General features: G+C 43.1%; 1 protein-coding gene across 1 annotated transcript in view; it reads right to left on the bottom strand.

Moving 5' to 3' along the window:
- Positions 1–19,284, bottom strand: part of plxnb2b (plexin b2b) — a 111,542-nt gene that overhangs the window by 6,401 nt on the left and 85,857 nt on the right. The window contains exons 17-31 of the mRNA XM_068312349.1: positions 18,097–18,208; positions 17,397–17,533; positions 16,813–16,995; positions 15,411–15,504; positions 12,169–12,366; positions 10,767–10,946; positions 9,862–9,998; positions 8,301–8,401; positions 7,789–8,018; positions 6,771–6,952; positions 5,011–5,077; positions 4,719–4,865; positions 2,759–2,915; positions 2,010–2,110; positions 209–293 (exon numbers count right to left, since the gene is read on the bottom strand). Coding sequence (XP_068168450.1) covers positions 209–293; positions 2,010–2,110; positions 2,759–2,915; positions 4,719–4,865; positions 5,011–5,077; positions 6,771–6,952; positions 7,789–8,018; positions 8,301–8,401; positions 9,862–9,998; positions 10,767–10,946; positions 12,169–12,366; positions 15,411–15,504; positions 16,813–16,995; positions 17,397–17,533; positions 18,097–18,208 — 2,111 coding nt within the window. The remainder of the gene's footprint in view (positions 1–208; positions 294–2,009; positions 2,111–2,758; positions 2,916–4,718; positions 4,866–5,010; positions 5,078–6,770; positions 6,953–7,788; positions 8,019–8,300; positions 8,402–9,861; positions 9,999–10,766; positions 10,947–12,168; positions 12,367–15,410; positions 15,505–16,812; positions 16,996–17,396; positions 17,534–18,096; positions 18,209–19,284) is intronic.

Here is a 19,284-nt window from a genome sequence, read left to right as displayed (position 1 = left end):
GAAGATGGGGGCATTAAAGAGTTTCCTCTCACATCAGGCTGATCTAATAAAAGCTTCTTCAGATTTAGCATGTATTAGCATGTTAAATCAGAGCAGGGACGTTCACCAAATCCCTGTGGGAAACAAACAAACAATTGCTTTCGTGTGTGTGTGTGTGTGTGTGTGTGTGTGTGTGTGTGTGTGTGTGTGTGTGTGTGGAGACACGTACGTTCTTCATGGTTCTCCTGGTTCTGGTCATAGTTCTGCTGAGTGTGAAGAACTCTGGATAAGACTAACTTGGCATTATCTCGTACCTGGTTGAGAAACACCAACAAAAACCATAAATAATTACAATGACAACAACAATATAATCACTATTACTATTATCAATAACAATTTATTGATATTTAAAATATAAATTTTTTTTATTATTAATTATACATTGTATTAAACGATCAAGCTGCTAAATACAATAAAAGCAACAATAAAAGTTAGATTACACATATAAATTAAATTAGACTTGACTCAGGTCCACCTGATACACCTGAAACCATCAGCTTTCTGATGGTTCTGATGGCCAACCTTCATCATGTGACTCATGGATCATGATAATCTGCCCCTGGAATCTGGATCATGATGGCATCATTATTTGTCTGATAATTGTTCAATAAAAACTAGATTGCATTGATGGCTTTTTTCTTCAGGGTCCAGATCAGAACTTCAGAAGACAAACCCCTCTCTTCGACTGAGTCAGTTTCAGCTTCAATCTGATCTCAGGTCAGTCTGGATTGCTATTATTTGTCATCTCACAGCAGGGAATTCCACTGCAGATGTTATCCATGAAGTGAGAAGATAAAATCTAATTAAAAAGATTCTGGATCCAGATACGATCAGCTTACCACCAGCATCTAAGATGAAATAAAAATGCTGCTGTTTGAGTATTTTTATCATGATATTATTTTACTGTGATGCTCCAGCTCTTCCTGGCGCTGTCGTTGAACTCAGCTCTCCTCTCGTCTCCCACGTCTAACTGAGAGTGACTCTGGAGCAACAGCAGCTCTTTACTGGGGTATTTAAGGCGTTACATTTTCGCTGCCATCAAACCTTTAGTGATGCCACAAATACTGTGATTAGCACTTCTCTGACTCCACCGATCAATCCAATGAGGCCGTCCTCTGAGAACAACAGCAGGATAGCGGATGAAAGGTGCACCTTTGGAAGAGGGGGATTTAAGAGGCCAAAAAGAAGGACAAGAAGGGGATAGTGGCGAGTGACCTTTATTTGCAGAAAATCGATGCAATGCCAAGAAGATTTAGAGGCTTTCTGCCGCCATTGAGAGGCGACAGCAGCAAATCAAGATGGGGAACATGAGCTGCCTGGAAATGAGCAAAACTTCAAGAAAGCTGCAACTTCAAACCCAAAACGTTAGGATAAAATCTTAGAAATCAAGTCTACTTCGATTAACTGGAGTTAGAACGAATGTGTGAATGATTACTTGATATTTAACCCGTGTGTTTGAAGTTAAATGCAGGTTTTATTAGTGTTTCATAAACCTTTTCAATGTCAGGCTTTCATTGTATGATGCATCTGCTTTTTATTGTGCATATGGTAAATCTGCGTTCTCTTGTTTCCAGTCTTTGAGCAAAGATAATGAAGCTAACTCACTGTCATTTCATATTTAATCAACAAAAAATCTTATTTAAGGGCAGATTAGGAATTTCGGGCATCATCAGACGTATTTAAGGAACGTTAGAATGTTGCTATCTCCATAAAAATCAGTACTAGAGTTAGCCTGAAGCTCCTTTTTCATCCTGGGGAAACTTTTTCTTTCAATAAAGGTATAAAAATATGAATCAAAAGTCTAATGACATCTGTAGGAAACACACATTCCATTTTCCACATGACTGCAACTAGAATGTTGAGAAAATCGCCAACCTCATTCATAACCGGCCGCTCACATGCAGTGATTTACTTCCCCTTCACCTCCTCCATACCTGCTTTCACTCCTCATCTTATTCTCTGATACTCACATTGTAGTGCGCCAGAGTGTTGATGCGCTTCCACCTGCCCTCCTTCTGGGAAGTCAGGTCCAGATCTGACAGAATCTGCCCCGTTGATCCGGGACGCCACTCTGGGTTCAAAGCGGGATGAGAAGAGTCGATCAGAGGTGAACCTGATTTGATCGCAGCCACAGGAATTATCCCCCAGAGGTTATCGGGCTCATCCTGCCCGACACTCAAGGGCAACAGAAGATTTCAGAATAATTTCAAATCTAATTCTGAACTTCAAAATCTAACATTTTCAATTTATAAACATCCGACACCTCAGCAGAGTTGAGCTGCAACATTAACAAGCTCCGCCGAATGAGAAGTGGGTTATCTTCCCGATTCCAGTCAAAGGAGTCGGATCGGAGCTTATCTAAAATGTATAAGGGAATGAGACGGACGGCATGTGTGGGAATAAAAATGATCTGATGCTGGAAAACGTCTTTAGAGTTTCAGCCTTTCAAGTTATTCCCCGAGGCGCCTGTCAGCACCGGGGACCCAGAGACGAAGATGATGAGGGCTTTCGGTAACCATCTGACGCCGAGACTTTTAATTCCAAACAGATGAAATGACAAAAATCATTTTAAAATAATCTATTAAATGGAATAAATCATAAATTATTATTTCATTTGATTAAAAATGTTTCTCAGTGAAGGCAGGAGTAGCTCGACATCTCCGTCACTGGGAGCCTCTGCGTTCTGCTCGTCTTCCTCAGGCGACCTTTGTGGACTCACCCAGCGTGACGCTGTCCACCTTTGGCCTCTGGGAGTACGGCAGGTTTCGGTACACCTGCTCGATGATCTTCTCCTTCACCTGAGAGATGGTGTCGCAGTTCAGCACCTTGACGGATGTCTCGTCTGGACCTTCGTCCTGGACGAGAACCTGCAGTGTCTGAGGAACCAGAAACATTCAGTGTGTTGAAACCGGCGTTGTAGCATCCGAGCTACAAGCATTAGCATGTGCAAACTAAACCTATGGTGCTGGATGATTTGCAGAAAATTCAAGGTCAGGTTAAAAATCAGATCAGTTCTGGATCTCAGTGCTTCTGTAGGAGCTGCATGGAGCAACTTTGGGATGTTCTCGGTTGATTTAGTTCTATATTATCACAACTCTCATCTACAGCTGTCTAGGAACCAAACATGAAGGGTCTGCCTGATATCTTTAGTTTTATAATTTAAACATTCTTTTATATTTATTTATTATCCCATTGCACATACCTGTTTGTATTATACATATCTGTGTATTTCAGAGTTAGTATTTTCTGTCTGGTTTTCGCTCTTTGCACTCTCCATTTCCTTTCCGTGCACCAATTTTGCTGCTTTATGTGCCTTCAATTGCCTCCCGAGGACCAATAAAGTTTTTTGAATTGAACTGAATTGAAAACATAACTAATATAACTCACATTAACGTCTGTCCGTCAGTTCTATGTCTGTTTTTGTCTCCTACAGTCAGCCATCAAGAAACAATTTCACAACATAAAAGATTTTAAAATTAATTTCCGTTTATTTTTTCTTAAATAAGTGTTTTTTGGTCTGAAATAAAGTCTCCTCCTCACGGGTTGGATGATGCTGTGACTTGACTTGTGAATAAAACAATCATAATCAACATAATTAAATCCAGGAGATTGCATGCTATGAGCTAACACTTTTAGCTTCAAGGTCACGGTAAAGAATTCATTTTAATAACTGAGAAAATATCTTTTCACATAAATTTACTTAATGTCTCTGTATGATCTGAAAGTTAGTTTTTAAAAACTATTCCTCATCATCTCCAGTGTTTGTCAGAAACAAAAGCGAATCTCCAGAAATGTTTCGTAGACTCAGAAACTTCCCGTCGACGTGAGTCCGACTGGTTTTATGTTTTCATGTGAAGGTGGACCAGCGTGTGTGCTCACACACACACAAATGAGAAATATACAGTTATATCCAACCACGGGCCGGAGCCAGCCACCCGCACCCACACACACACACATGCTCTGTCCGGATGTTGTTGTCATGGCAACCAGACTACTGTAAGCACACACACACACACTTATGAAGGACTCCTCTCACCTTGACCAGCTAATGACGAAGACTCACCAGGAGCAAACCCTGACCCCCCTTCACCTCCCTCACTCTGTCAGAAATAACGAACCTGAAGGGGGGAAATCTGAAGGCGCTGGCGGCCCCCAGAAGCCCCGGCTGCGTTCAGACGAATGGCGGGAGCATGCTGTGAATTACAGCCAATCAGGAAACTCTACATCTGTCTGGTACATCTACCTCACCGCTCTTCCCTTCCGACTGTAATTCGATCGCAGACGGCGATCCATCGCGGTGGAGACGTGTAATTCAGGCTAATTTGATAATTGCCCTCGACGACGCCGTTAGCAACGGCTCCCTTAATTTGTGCCGACTAACAGAAAGCAGCTGCGAGCCTCCATTACCGAAACACGATAGCAGCAGAGGGGAGCGCCGGCTTCTCCCCTACCCCTGATGCAGGGCAGGTGGAAGCCTGGGGGGGGGGGGGTCTGCTTGCACTGTGTACTTGTACTGACTTGTCGTACTTCTTCTGAAGTAGAGCTGTGTTGGTACCAGACTCCTGGAATGAGAACACTGACACCGAGAATGGATGTCACGCAAAAGCGGACAGTCGCCGGTGGGGTTTTTGGTGGTTCCCATGGCAACTGCATCGTGTGTGTGTGTGTGAGTGACTCACCAGAACGGAGTACTCCACATCGTCACCCAGGAGGCCGGTGTCGTTGAGGGTGTACTTGGCTTTCTTCACTCTGGCGTCGACGGGACCTTTCTCGATCTGGTGCTTGATGGCCCGGAAGAGTTTATACAAAGGTTCACCAGCAGAGTCCTGGTACACACACACACACACACACACACACACACACACACACACACACACACACACATAATTGATGACGAACACTAATCACATCTTCTGAACAACAAACTTTAAAGACCATTAAATCCCCTCTAACATGAAAACAACACGTTACCTTCAGAAACTGGTAGAGGCAGATGGACATCCAGTTACACAGCATCCTCTCCACCACCGTCTCCGACCTGCAGGAACACATCACACCAGGTGAAACCCCTCACACCTAGAAGGATTTATACGTCGGCTGACTAAATATCAGCGACGTTCATCAACAGACGTTTGACCTCACAAAGTGTGATCATCAGTGCATGGGCATCGTAAAAAGAAGGCGTCATATCTAAGGAGTATAATGAGACTTAACACAGTCTGATTGTGGGATGCTAACCTAACATCCTAAAGTCTGAGGAGACTCTCAGTCATCCAAGTCATAATGGATCTTTGTTGAACCAAGTTGGCTGGACTTGCAGAAAAAGCTTGAAAACGTTTGCTTTTCATCCGACAGGATTCTTCAGTTCTAAAGTCAGCTTTAGCGTCGGTTTCTGCTGCTTGTCTAAATGTTGATAGTTGTGTGGTTGAAGCGATTCCTAAATCTGTTCAGCTAAATGTCTTTCTCCTTGTTTTAAATCACACAGGTCCATGTGGAAGGAAGAGGAGCAACGCAGAACCAAAGAGGTTCCTTCTGAGAATAAAGGAATAAAGTGACACTAACCTCACATCTGATGAGGAAAGACCGAAATTATGCTACATTAATATTTTCATGCCACTTAAAATTCAGAATTTTGACTCTTATGGAAAACAAATCAAAACACTGGGAAAAAAAAAGCATCTAAATCTCCAGCAGAGAAAAATCTCTTGAAGGCTTGGCAGCAGTGAATTTTTTAATTGTGAATGCTTGACGAGTCCCGATGTCAGATATCGACTGGTGGCTCCCGTTGTTAGCGGCAGCACGGCTAATTAGATATCTTGTATATAAGGGGCCGTGTTGTCGCAACGGCTAATCAGCATAATGAGCCTCTCCGCCGGGGGATAATTAAGATGTGTGCTTGCATAACAGCCAGTCACAGCGTGCACAGACAGATCACGTCATACTAGCCCCCCTCCCCAACAGTGATGAGCGACAGACCTGTCAAACACCCCAGTCCTGCTGAGGGTTTTAATGTAAAATTTTCATTTACAATTTTTGCAAAATTTGCCCCAAATGTTGAGCTGCTTCAGTGTTTCTGCTCATCTGTGACGTTCTAGCCGCTTTTTAATTACAATTTGTTTTTTAGTGCACAATAAATACTTTCAGGTTTTTCTTCTTTCACACCTTTACATGTTATAAAAACTCTTTTTGTACCTTTATCCAGATGCAAACTGAACTTTAACGGCTTTAATTCGCCAGGAAGGCTTTTTGTGATCCTGCAAACAACAAATAAACAAACCTTGTTGCCGGGGCAACAAGCACCAGTCAAGCAGGGAACGTCGGTAACCGGCACGGAGGGGGTGATAAAATGACTTTTGTGCTTTCATACAGGTAATTAGAAGCCTTTCTGATGATTATACAGATTAATGAGGACTTAATTAACACAATTGTGATCCGATGATGTAATAAAAGTGACTGATGACTCTGAAAGAGCAAATAAAAAAATAAACCCTGAACTTGTATTATCAATTCATGCAGCATAATAACTTGTTGTTTCACAAATTTAAAAAAAAGCAGCAAATAATTTTAACCAGGTTGATTAATCTCTAAAATTTTAATGCAAAGAACAATTTGCACAAGATAAACATTAACATTAATCACATGAAGAGAATAAAAAAACGGCGGTTGCTTCTCTGCAGCTGAGGGTGGGGAGACGAAGCTACTGGCGGATGAAACGTGCTGCCTAACCTCACCTGCGCAGCATCAGCTTGGGGTTCTTGCTGTGGACGTACTCCTCCATCAGCTCCAGCAGCAGCGTCCTCATGATGTCAGTGTAGTACTCCAGCTTCCCGTGCAGGGCCACCGTCAGCAGAGAGGCGAAGTACACTTTGGCCCGGGCGTTGAAGTCGTGACTGCGCTCCAGCGTTCGGATGAACTGCAGAGAAAGACAAATTAATTTATCCTCCACACTCCAGCCAGACGTGTTTTAGATTAACATAATAATAATTATTCAGGTAAAACACCGCGGCTTTACACGGACATCAATTAGAGGGAGGGGGATCTCACACTCGTTTACTGCCAACACCTCAGAGGTGCATCTGAGCCAGCGCGACGGGATTATTAGTGATCTTCACACGTTTGTGTTCACACTTCAAATACTCAAGTCAGCCTCACAGAGTCCTCCAATCAGAAACGGAGGTTAAAGCAGCTGTTGAAGCCAGCAGAGACCAAAGCGGGATGTGGCCCATCAGCGCCGCTGGAGGGCGGGAGTCTCTTAGAACCTAATATATTTGAACAGATCCTTTATGAGATCTGAGCCTCAGTCTTGGTATTTTAAAGCTAAACATGTGCCCTTCTATTCTGTTTATTTTTTTAAAACTGCGCATCAGGGTGAACTCGATGTGGAACGAGGGACGGGGTGGTGATGTTCAACAACGTAGATTGTGTTGACAGAACTGGAAAAACCAAAGGCAGCCAGTAGCAGTTAGTAACAAGTAGAAGTTATCAGCTAGTAGCTGAAACCTCCTAGTATTGTAGCTTTAGAAAACTCAAGGCCCGCGGGCCAAATGTGGCCCCCCATGTAATTTTATGTGGCCCGCGAGAGCACAATAGGTCAGAGTATTTGAAAATAAATATATTTTTTTGTGCAACTGTGATGTTAGGGACTTAGATTACATTGAGTTACATATAGTTGGTTTGTTTCAGTCGGGCAAACGTTTATAAAGGTCAGAAATGTCCCATCAGCCCTCAGATGAGAATTAAAATCATTACATTAATGAGGAAGGGCTTGGAGTTGAGCAGGTTGGAGAACTGGTTGAGAGCGTGGGTCACGATGGCTCGGCGAGCCAATGGGATGTCCAGCTTCCCGGTGATCATCACGTCATTGGCTCCGTCCTTGGAGGGCAGGAAGAAGACGCGGTCCGTGTAGGTTTTGTAGTCCAGGAAGGGGATTCGTCCTTCGCTCAAGTCGTTGGTGTGATCCTCCATCTCGATCATCAAGTCTGCAAGACGGAGACAAGAAAATAGTTCCTGTTGGAGAAACAGCTTTGTCTCCATGACTGAGCAGCGAACTCAGACGAGAGAACATTATGTCAGCTGTGAAATTTTTATTACTGTTATGACAAAATGGTTTCTTCTAATGATGATTACATGATGTTAAGCTGCAGAATTAGTTTAATTCTCTGCTGTGCAATTAAACAAATGTAATCAGAGCCATGAAACATTCTTCGGGAATATGGAGCCTTCGTGGGTTTTAATGATTTTAGTCTTTCTCGTTTCGGTACCTGTGAACTCCTTCTTGCAGCGGTCCCGAACGCTCTCCTCCAGATTCTCCAGCTGATGCTTCACCTTCTCGTACTCCCTCTCCGCCTGTTGACTCTTCCTCCTGCAGAGACGCCACAAACAACAGGTGATGAGGAAACAGGCTCCAGATCTAAGGCCAAAGGAGGTCCATAACTTTCACAGAAACTTCCCATTAGTGCTGAAATCGCTCCTCAGTGGGTTTTGCCCTTCCTGGATTTATAAATATTCATTCAACTAATTCATGATGCAACGCACAAATAAATCAGCAAATTACAGAAGCTTTAAGACGCCGGCTCTGAGCTGGTGAAAGTAAAACGAGGATGTTGAACTGCAAACATGAGTCTAGTGTAAGAGAAAAGCACAAACGTGATACTGCATACAGAATGAAGTCATTTATGTCATCATATTGGATCATTATAGATTATTACTAGACTAAAGTGGAGGGAGAAGCATTTGTTAGCGTGTGGCTATAGAAGCATAAAGCTCAACGTTAACGAGAAACACAGCAAAGTCCAATCTTTATTTATCAAGTGCAGGAGACTTTTACGATATTAGACCATTAAATCAGCTGCAAGCCGCTCTAATCAACAAAGCTCCGACAAATGGAAAACCTGAAGAAATATTATGTGGGGCAGGATCGTCATCGGGTTAACATCCTCCGAAGCTACACAGGAAGCCAGACGGGTCATTATGTTTCATCTGAAGACACGCGATTCTGCTGCTGTCCAACCAAAATACTGAGGAGAGGAGGAACATCTGAAACAAGTTTACCACTATCAACCCAAAAGCCATGGATGCTCTGGTGGATTCCAAGGAGAATAGGGGCCCACAGGGGCCCTCAAAGGGGCCTCATGGGGGCCTTAACACAAAGAGACCTCCAGTGTGTTCTTCTAGAAGATAAACATGATAAAATGACCTCTAGTGTGCCCCTGATGATAAACATGTTCAATCAACAACTGGCCACGCCCACCCCATGGAACGTTCTGATTGGTTTCTGTCATACAGTTTAACGCTGGTTTGTTCATTTAAGGTCAAACAGGAAGTGAGAGACATCTAATTAACTCAAATATCAGCCCCCATCATCTTAGGCGCACAATCAGGTTCTGGCACTTCAATAATCCAACATGTTTTAATAAGGTCAGAAGAAAAGGAGTCAAAGTGTTCCAGGAAACTTAAACTGATCTGAAATTCCTGTTATTTGTTCTTGAAACGAGGGAATGAAGTGAACCCTTTACCAGGTGATGTTGAACATCAGACTCTCTTGTAGGCAAAAACCTGTAGTAGAATATCTCTCGAATATTTGAGAGAATATTTAATAGAACTAGTCTCAATCAGTTTAAATCAGGTAAATATTCAGAGCTTACAGGTGCAGATCTTTCCGAGATTAAAATGTCATTGGATTTTTGAGCTGAGCGTCGCAGCCAAACAGCTGAAGATTCCTCTTGAATGACTGGTTGTAAGAAGCCCACAGGTTTGAAACTGATCTATAAAGTCCTGATTTAAATCGTTTTTCATATCCATGACCTTTAACCTTTGACCCACCTGTAGCAGTAGACTGAGATGGCGATGATGAGCAGCATCGGCACAATGACGGCAGGGATGATGATGTAGAGCGACAGGTCGTTCTTCTTCTCGTACTGCACCGAGCCGACCACCCACTCGCCTTTCCCAAACTTGATCTGCGGGTCAAAGGGCAGAGGGGGCGGGGCTTTAGAGACAGATGGACTCACATGGTAATGGTGAGATCATCTTCTGCTGAAGCAGCTGCAGGATTTCGAGCATCAACTGAACAAACATGAAGAGTTTAACGAACAAACAACACAGAAGGAGAGCTGGAAATTGACGAACGGCTACTTATATTTGTTATCATATGAATTTGGAATATTTAATGATTGAGTAAATCAAATAAAAACTATTCTTTTAAAACTTTTTTAAAAAAATATTTAAAAACATGACAGTAGGTCTTATTTAAATTTAATAAATGAAACATGATATAATTAGAGTTACAAACTTTGCTTAAAGGCACAGCGCACCTCAAAAGAAAACTCATTACGACGTGAATAATTTGCCTGATGTTGATGGAAAAATGTGACATTTCCTAGTCCTCAACAGCCAAAGCTGAGACACGACCTCATGTTTGCTGCTAACATGCTACATGTAGTTAACAGGTTATACTCAATTTATTTAGTCTGTAAGACATACGGATTTCATCTTGTAATTTATTTTGCTTTACATTAATTTGAAATCTCAAAATTAATGTTTATTTTGTTTAAAAAAAACTCATCATTTTCTTCAGTTTCTGAAACCTCCACTTGACAGTAAAGCATCAGAATCTCTCTCTGCCAAACAGAGGTTCTTGAGGTAATGACAGTAATTTTTATTTTTGGGTGAACTGCTCCTTTAAGGGCTCTTCATGCAGGACATGTATATGAAATGTCATATCTGACCATCAGATCCAGCAGCTCGGGCCGGGTGTCTCGGCGCTGGCGTCTGGAGCGGGCGCGGGGCGGTTTGGAGGGCGGGTCCAGGAACAGCTTGTCGTCCTGAAGCGTGTTGACCAGACAGGGAACGTCTCCCACGAAGGCTTGAGCCTCTTTAGCCGTCATGGCTTTGGAGAAGCCTCGACCCTGCAGGGGAAGATTGACGTTAGCGTTCCAAATGTCAGGACGAGGAAACAGGAAAAATAATTACTTGGTTTAAACACAATCTAGTCGACAAATCAGACGAGAATTAAAACATTTCTGGAGGCAGTTTCATTATTAATGGATGGAAAGTTTTACAGCTTTTGTCTAAGTGCCAGAATAATTAGAAAGATTAAGATTATATTCAGTGTAAGCGCAATAAGTCCTTCCTTAAGACACTGCAGGCACAGCTCCAGTCAAACCTACACTACTGGCAGAGCAACACACACTTTCACACACACTAATGTATCTGCAGACAGGCGCTCAATCATTCTAATGCAGTGTGGAGCAGAGGAAAGGTGAAAAGCAGAACATGCAATAAATGAAAAAGCCCTTTTCTCTCAGACGCCTTTCCTGACTAAATTAAAAGAATCCCAAAACCGACACAAAGATGAAAGACGACAAATCTGGAGACGAATCCCGAGATGAAAATCAACACCTCATTCTTTCTCCAGGTCCCTTCAGGAAATTTGATGGATTGTTTTGTCCCATTCTATAGATCAAAATAATAATAAATAGTGGAATAATGGTCGATGTATGGATAAAATAACAATTACTAAACCCATTTCCAGCAAACGTTATGAAAATGGCAGGAAAGATGACTTTAAATGTAGGTGCAGATCAGGAGGGAAGGAAAGGAGGATTGAGTGTTTAAATAAAGGTGCAGAAAAAGATGATCGTAATGTATTTATTTGGTTGTTTATATGATATGAGGAATGTATTCATAGGATTGTCCAGGATTGGTTCCACTGAATGAAAATCATAGTTATTATAGAGACGAAAGCCAAATACAAACTTTCTATTTTGAATGAAAATGAACTAAGACTTAAATTTACTGCTATTTCATATTTTCATCATTATACTGCAATTTTAACATACTGCAACTGACTCATTCAAAGTACTGAGAACCAAAACAAGGGATATGTATGAATAAATTTAAAACACCTTACAAGATACAACATTAGGAATTTCAACGGTCAATCAGAATTAAATGCTAAAAATTTAAAAGTGATGCTGTTAGTTTAACTTTAATTACACAAAGACATTATTTAAGATCAAAACTGCAGTCCAGCCTTTGTTTCTCAATTAAACCCCATCGATTTGAACTATTTCCCACATCTATGAAACGCTGAGTCTTCCAACCAGCATCCGAGGTGCTTGAACCCACCGTGACGATGATGATGCCAGCCTCAGTGATGACCTTGTTGAACAGCGTGTTGAAGATGGGGTCGGGGTGGTAGTCGAAAGGCTTCAGCTCCTTCTCCCAGTTGTCCAGTCGGATGAAGGTCTTTAGGTGCTGGTTCGGGGGGCCGGTGACCGTCGGGGACCGGAACTGGATGACGGTGTCGTTTTTCTCATGGGCTTCCTGAGCGAACCAGAAGAGAGTTTGAACGTCACTTAAATAGACATAAAAGAAACAAAAGGTGGACCTACATCAGCTTGAGACAAGTTTAAGAAACTATCTGAACATGTCACCATAGAAACGCAGCCTGAGGCCAATTACAGCAGGACGTTCCTCCTGCGGTTGTTTTTCTTTTGAATGACTAAGAGTTGTTCCTGCCACGCTGACTGCTGACAGGAAAACTTGAAGTCCAGCAGGGAAATATTTAAAAATTCTTTATCAGGGAAAAGGGACAAAGACGAAAGAAAATTCAACTGAATATGTTTTTGTCGTAAAAAGGAATAATTTAGCATTTAAAAGAGGAAGCACATAAAAACTGTGTTGGCTGTACCTGCTGGGCTATGACGTAATGACCGGTCTAAGTACTGGATCACATGATATCCAGTCCCCTTCGGACCCTTTGGGACGGGTTCACCCCCAGAACCAGAACCAAACAGGATGAAGCCGCATTTCATTTGAGGTCTGCTCTGACAGTCAGCTCATTTAAACCAGGTCTTAAAACGTCATCGTTTACTGAAGCCATCCCATAAATCCAAAATGCTGCTTATGCGCCTTTATTTATCTCTTCACTTAATGAGTTTATCTGCTCATCTTGGCATTTTGTGTTTATTTTCACTTTTATTGCATTCTAATGTCTCTCACGCTCTTTAATGTCTCCTTTTTAATTCCATCGACGCCTCTGTGAAGCACCTTGTGTTTAAATGATGCTATAAATTAAAGACGCCGTGCTTCATCACTCCGGTATTCATCAGCTAAGTACGCAGCATAGCAGAATGACTCAAAACAGCTAGGGAGCCACTCTGTAGCAAAATGGCTGCGAGCAGAAGGCGGGGTTTACCCTGGTCACGTGACCACTCAGGTCTCAGGTGGGTCTGAACCAGGACCTTCCTGCTGTGAGCCACGCTGCACCACCGTGCTCCATTCAGGAGCATTTAGAAACGGCTAATCTCTTCACAACGAGGCTTTTAGTCGCACAAACAGATGCAACCATCTCTTAAAGAGCTGCAGGGACTTCACATGAAAGAGGTAATTACCTGAGCCAAAATTAAATCAACATGTTTTTACCACAAGTAAGCACCAATATTGACTCTAAATATTTAGGTCTAGTTCAGTAGATAGACTGAGAGCGGCTTATGAAGCCGACCAGCCAGGCCTTTGAGATAACGCTTCATGTTTATAGCAGCAGGTCTTCAAATCTGCGTCCCTGGGTAGCAGGACCGGGGACCGGGCCAGGACTGATGGAGTGGCAAAGTCTCATAATCCTCTGCAACCTTAATGCTGGCATTAAATTTAGCCCTTTTAAATGAAATGAACAACATTCCCACTGCTTAACGCTGGCTGGTACACTGGAGGGCAGGCGACAGCAGGATAACTCAAGTCCACCCCACACACACACACACACACACACACACACACCCTCTAAAAATATTTTTTTAAAATCCAATCCGACTTGATAAATTCTGGAGAGGTGAAACAGAGGAGCTGTTATCTGTAATCCTGAAAGAGACGGGCCAAACAAGAGGAGAGGTGAAGTCACACCTGACTGGTGGACACATGGAGGATGAGAGGAGTGTGTTTGCTGCTCGGTCGGAATGAATCACCGCTGCGGACTAATGAGATGTGGAGATCAATAGACGGAGCTGCTCCTGTGAGGCAGGGAACAGATGGAAACTCTCCACAGCCAGGCTCAGACGGAGGGAGTCCTCAAATCCTGACTGATTTGAAAATCAGGCTGGAAATGCAGGTGAGGTATTCACAGTGTTTCTTCTCCACAGTCTCAAAGACACTCTCTCTACAAGAGGATAATGGTGCATCACAAACTACAGGATAATTAGGTGTGATGGAGGAAACGTCAGCTCACAGCAGAGACCGAACAACCAGCTCTGAAATGGAAAGGGATGAAAGCAAACTGGTTTAAAGAGCAAAGCTGAACCCTCTAAAGGGAATAAGTGCAGGTCCAACCCCCTATTAAGTTAACAGTGCTCCCCTTGGGGACACGGTTATAAACAGTGTCTAAATTATTAATGTTTGCCCAAACATTGACTGAACCATTAATTGCTGTTTGCTTTTCCCTTTACATCCAGTTGTGTCTCACCTGGAGCATTAATATTTCACCAGCATCACTGGTCTACCTGAGGAACGTGTATGTGGTCCCTGTTGGAACGCCTCCCAATCCTTTGTCCCAAAAACAGTCAGCGATTAACTGAAGAAGAGGAGGAGGAGGAAGAGGAAGAGGAGGAGAGCTGCCGCTCGTTCCTATTTGTGTAATAGATCTAGTAGTCGACTGATCCATCAGAAATTTCCTCATTCTGACTGAGCTAGGGAGGAAATAATCCATCATTAATGAGGAAAATATTGATGGCATCACCTGCAGGGAGTCCCCAGCAACAGAAACCAGAAGTACATCTCAGCTCTCTGACATTTACCCACAGTGCACAGCGGCTTAAATTCATCAATGATTTACATCTCAAACACGCCAACAAACACGGTTCTAATGTTAATGAAGGTTCTGTGTTCTTCTACACATGCAGAAGGTCCCGCAGTCAGTCCAGGTTCACGCGGTGAAACTGTCCAGGTTCACGCAGTGAAATTGTCCAGGTTCACGCAGTGAAATTGTCTAGGTTCACGCAGTGAAACGGTCCAGGTTCACAGAATGAAACGGTCCAGGTTCACAGAGTGAAAAAGTCCAGGTTCACAAAATGAAACAGTCCAGGTTCACAGAGTGAAATGGTCCAGGTTCACATAGTGAAACGGTCCAGGTTCACACAGTGAAACAATCCAGGTTCACAAAATGAAACAGTCCAGGTTCACAGAGTGAAATGGTCCAGGTTCACAGAATGAAACGGTCCAGGTTCACGCAGTGAAACGGTCCAGGTTCACACAGTGAAACGGTCCAGGTTCACACAGTGAAACAGTTTAGAGCAAAGCAGCCATCCTTCTGATAAACAAAGGATGACTGACACATGGAGAGGAATATAAATAAAGGGAATAAATATTGAACTACTCGCCTCAAAAGCTGTCTGGTTGTCTCTGTCGACCTTCATGATGGCTCTCTGGATCAGGTCGAAGCCCGAGCCGGTCACCACGATGTTCCTCCCTCCACTAAAACAGACAGTAAATCACACATAAGAGCATCTCTGGAAACACAAACAGCAAGCAGACAAACACAGCTCTAACATTACAAATCACTTTAGTCTGAAAGAGGCCTATCTGTTGTTCCAGCCTGTCCAATCACACCAGCACTATGCAGCCAACTGCACGGAAAAGAAAGATAACCGTCTGCAACCATTTTCAGCCATCAGCCACCAGCTTGGTGAAACATCAGAGGCGTTTGTATCCCTTCAGTCAGAATAAAACATTCTGCACCGAAGCACGGGAGCAGCTCTTCAAGGACAAATCATACTTTTAAAAACAGTCTTGGCATTAATAAGCTCTGCAAGACTACAGATAGCGACTAACAGGCCAGAGAACAGGATGTTCAGTTCTATGAGGTCCAACCTTCTAATCAATGCCAACTCAGCGCTTTATCTCTAAGTTGTTTATTTTAGTCTGAGGTAAACACTTCTTTTTTTTATACCTGTTCTATTCTTCTCCTTTCCCATGCTATCTGAGCACATGTCACCTATAAAGAGTCTGTTGAAGATGAGGAAGATTAAGAGATGATGCAGGAAAATTGTACAACAGAAGACAAGAGGAAAGAGACGATGGAAAGGCAAGACATAGAAGAAAGGACAGCAGCCAAAGAAGATGTAGAAGAAAAGGAGATGAAGATGACAATCAAAACCAAACTGCATGTAGAGAAAAGAAAAAGGTGAAAATGAAGACGAGAGTAATGATGAAGTCAAACCGGACAAAGAATATGTAGAAGAAGAAGAAAGACAAGACAAAGAATAAAAAGAGACAAAGGTGAGCAGAAGAAGAAAAGGCAATCAGAGAAAGAATTTTCAGGAAAGAAGAAAAACGTGAGGAGAGGAGATGAAGAGGATGAAGAAGAAATGAAACACGGAAGATGAACAAGAAAAAAAGAAGAAGAAAAAACAACAAGCAGACCAACAGAGCAGAAAACAAGATGACAAAGAAGACATAGAAGATCAGGATGAAGATTTAGGTTCTGATGCCAAGGGCTTCCTTTTGCTGCCCTTCTTCAGGCCTTCAGAAGCGTTCCACAGATTTCTTTTTCTGCCTGTTTTTCTGATTTCCTGCCTGTTTCCTGTTGTCAGATTCGTTTGGCTGCTGACCTCCTTTCCCGGTTTGGAAACAGGGCAGAAACAACCTACCTGTGGACCTCCTCATCAGCCTCCATCCATCAGCCTTTGGCTCCAGACCCCTCATGACATCATTGAACAAACTGATCAACAACCCGCCCCACACTTCACATTAAATACTAACTTGCCGCTAGCAGACACTAACCAGACGAAGCTTCCTTGGGGATAGTGATCCAGCACGATGGGGTTTTCCAGATACTGGAAGGCACTTGGGATGGTTGTTGTGGTCGTCTTCCCGTACTTGACAGTGACGGTGAGGGGGTCGGAGGGCACCTTATCAGCTCGGTATTCTCCCGTCCTGCAGGTGATCTCTGCTCCGAAGCGCTCCCTGCCAAAACAAGGACGTAACTCAACGCCAGAGGCCAGCATGGCAGCCGCCTGACAGCTTGTTAAATCCTGGCTCTGCTTGTTTCTGTACTTCATTATTTTCCCATCACCTGTGCCTTAAATGTCACCATTGGATGGGCTTTGACAGAAATCTCGCCAGTGAAGGCGAATGGTAATAGAAAAAAAAAAAAAAAAAGACAATCACGCTTGTGACACCAAAGTTAAGGTCGATTCCATTTTCATTGGCGACATAAGAAAAGAAAAAAAAATCAATTTATAGGCTTCAAAGTGTGGCTACTGTAGAATTAGCATAGGGGACAATGTCTGAATAACAAGTAGCTTATCAACGGAATTTAAATGGACTCTGTGAATAACAATGTGTGTGTGGGGGGGGTTCCTTACACGGAGCAGTCCACCCCTCCGATGGCGACCTGCACGTCTTCCTTGCTGCCGGTGTCCAGGAACAGTCCAGAAATGGTGATGAGGGTCCCGCCAGCTTTAGGGCCCCTGGAGGGTTTCACCGTCTCAGGGATTGGGTCCTAAAGAGGTGTGTGTGTGTGTGGGGGGGGGGGTGCAGGATGCAGCATGAATACACTCTCCTCCTCCCTTGTTGTGGATTTACATTCACTTCCACCCCCCCCTTCCCCGTCAGAAACCTTTACACACTCGTACAGTACGAGCGTTCACATCTGCTTCAATCTGCTGAGCAAACAGTTTGGCGGAGTGCTCCCCTGTGGGGGGGCTTTAGCAAAGCCTGAGATGAGAAGCCCGTTAAAAAGCTGCTGTTAGCGAGAAGCTGCATCTGTTTCCAGAGAGACGCAGTCGGCGCATCGTTCAGCGAGTTACCGACGGTATGACAGCATCTCAGCGCTTCATTTACCAACACATTAGGAGGCTGCATCTGTAAAACGACTGAAGCCACACGTCCTCGGTTTGAGCGGGAAAAAAAATCTGCAGCTAAGAAACAGAAACGTCTCACAGGAAGTAAAACAACTGCATCAGCTGGAGGTTTCAGGACATGGGTATTTACTGGGTCAAAAGGTGCACGCTTCAAAAGCTGGAAGGTGGAAGTGTGTGTGTGTGCGTGTGTGTGTGTGTTTACCCTGTAGGTGAAGTACATGGAGGAGGTTCCTCTCTTCCCTCCCTTCACCTCCACCTCCACCTGCCCCCAGTGTGGGGCTGAAAGGTCAATCGGGCTGATTTCACAAACCACACTGGATCGGATGAAGAAATAAAGACATGTTTTAGACGGGGGCAGAAACTAATAAATATTTCTATGTATTTTTTTTTACGCAAAAAGACACAAAAACAGGCAGGAAATCAGATTTAGACGGCTTCTATTGTCAAATCAGCAAATCTGGGTCAAAAAGACTGAATAAATGACTCAAACGTTCAATCTAAATACCAAAAACATTTAAAATCAAACATTACAACCTTTGTATAACAGCTGAAAACGGGGCCCCATGTGGAAGGAGATGCTAATCCTGTTTAAATAATGTTTTGATGAGCATCCAATGGTTTCTGATCATTCAAAATGTCTGGAGATACCTTCGAATTATGCAATAAACCAACCAGTGCTGAAGAGCCCACAGTCAAAACACAGCAGAAACATCACAATGAAGAACCTGTCTGGACTTGAACTAAGTCAATCAAGCATTCAGTGGAAAGTGAACGACAACCCACAGCGAGCTGACGGAGGCAGCAGGAGCGTTCGCATCAGAAGGGGGGATGATTTAGGGGTGAAAAACGTCCCATCTGCTCTCGTAAATCCCGTTTTATGCCTTGTGGTGCAGATGGCGGGGCAGGAATTATTCATAGAGGCGGATCAATCCTTCCAGGTGTCAGCAGTCGTGTCGTTGGGAAACTGGATGTTTTCCCTCTTAAAAGCTCTTTAGATGAAGGGAACACTTTAAACAGCTGTGGCATTTAGGAGGCGAAGTGCGACGAGGAAGAGGAGGATCTTTTAAAATATGATGGTTTCGGAGCAGAGGGATGAACTTACAGCTTTTTATTTGATGAGTCATAAAACACTGATAAACAGGATGTTTACAGGTCAGTAATTAGATCCCAGCAAAGCAGCGACATCATTAAAACGTACGTGAACAAAGAATATAGAAAAAAAAAAGAACATGGACGGAATCGTTGAAGAATGTTTTATTTTGAGTCATATATCAAACAAGTATTTAACTAATATTAATGTCAAAAAATGGCTAAATTAATTTCCTCTGGGAATGATGATGTCACAGCCCAGCTCGACATGTGCTAATTAGAGTTCTAAGCTAATTTACGA

This window comes from Antennarius striatus, chromosome 4, assembly GCF_040054535.1.
Source record: "Antennarius striatus isolate MH-2024 chromosome 4, ASM4005453v1, whole genome shotgun sequence".
Lineage (NCBI taxonomy): Eukaryota > Metazoa > Chordata > Actinopteri > Lophiiformes > Antennariidae > Antennarius > Antennarius striatus.
Note: the sequence above shows the minus strand (reverse complement) of the source record. Positions and strands in the feature narration are given on the sequence as shown.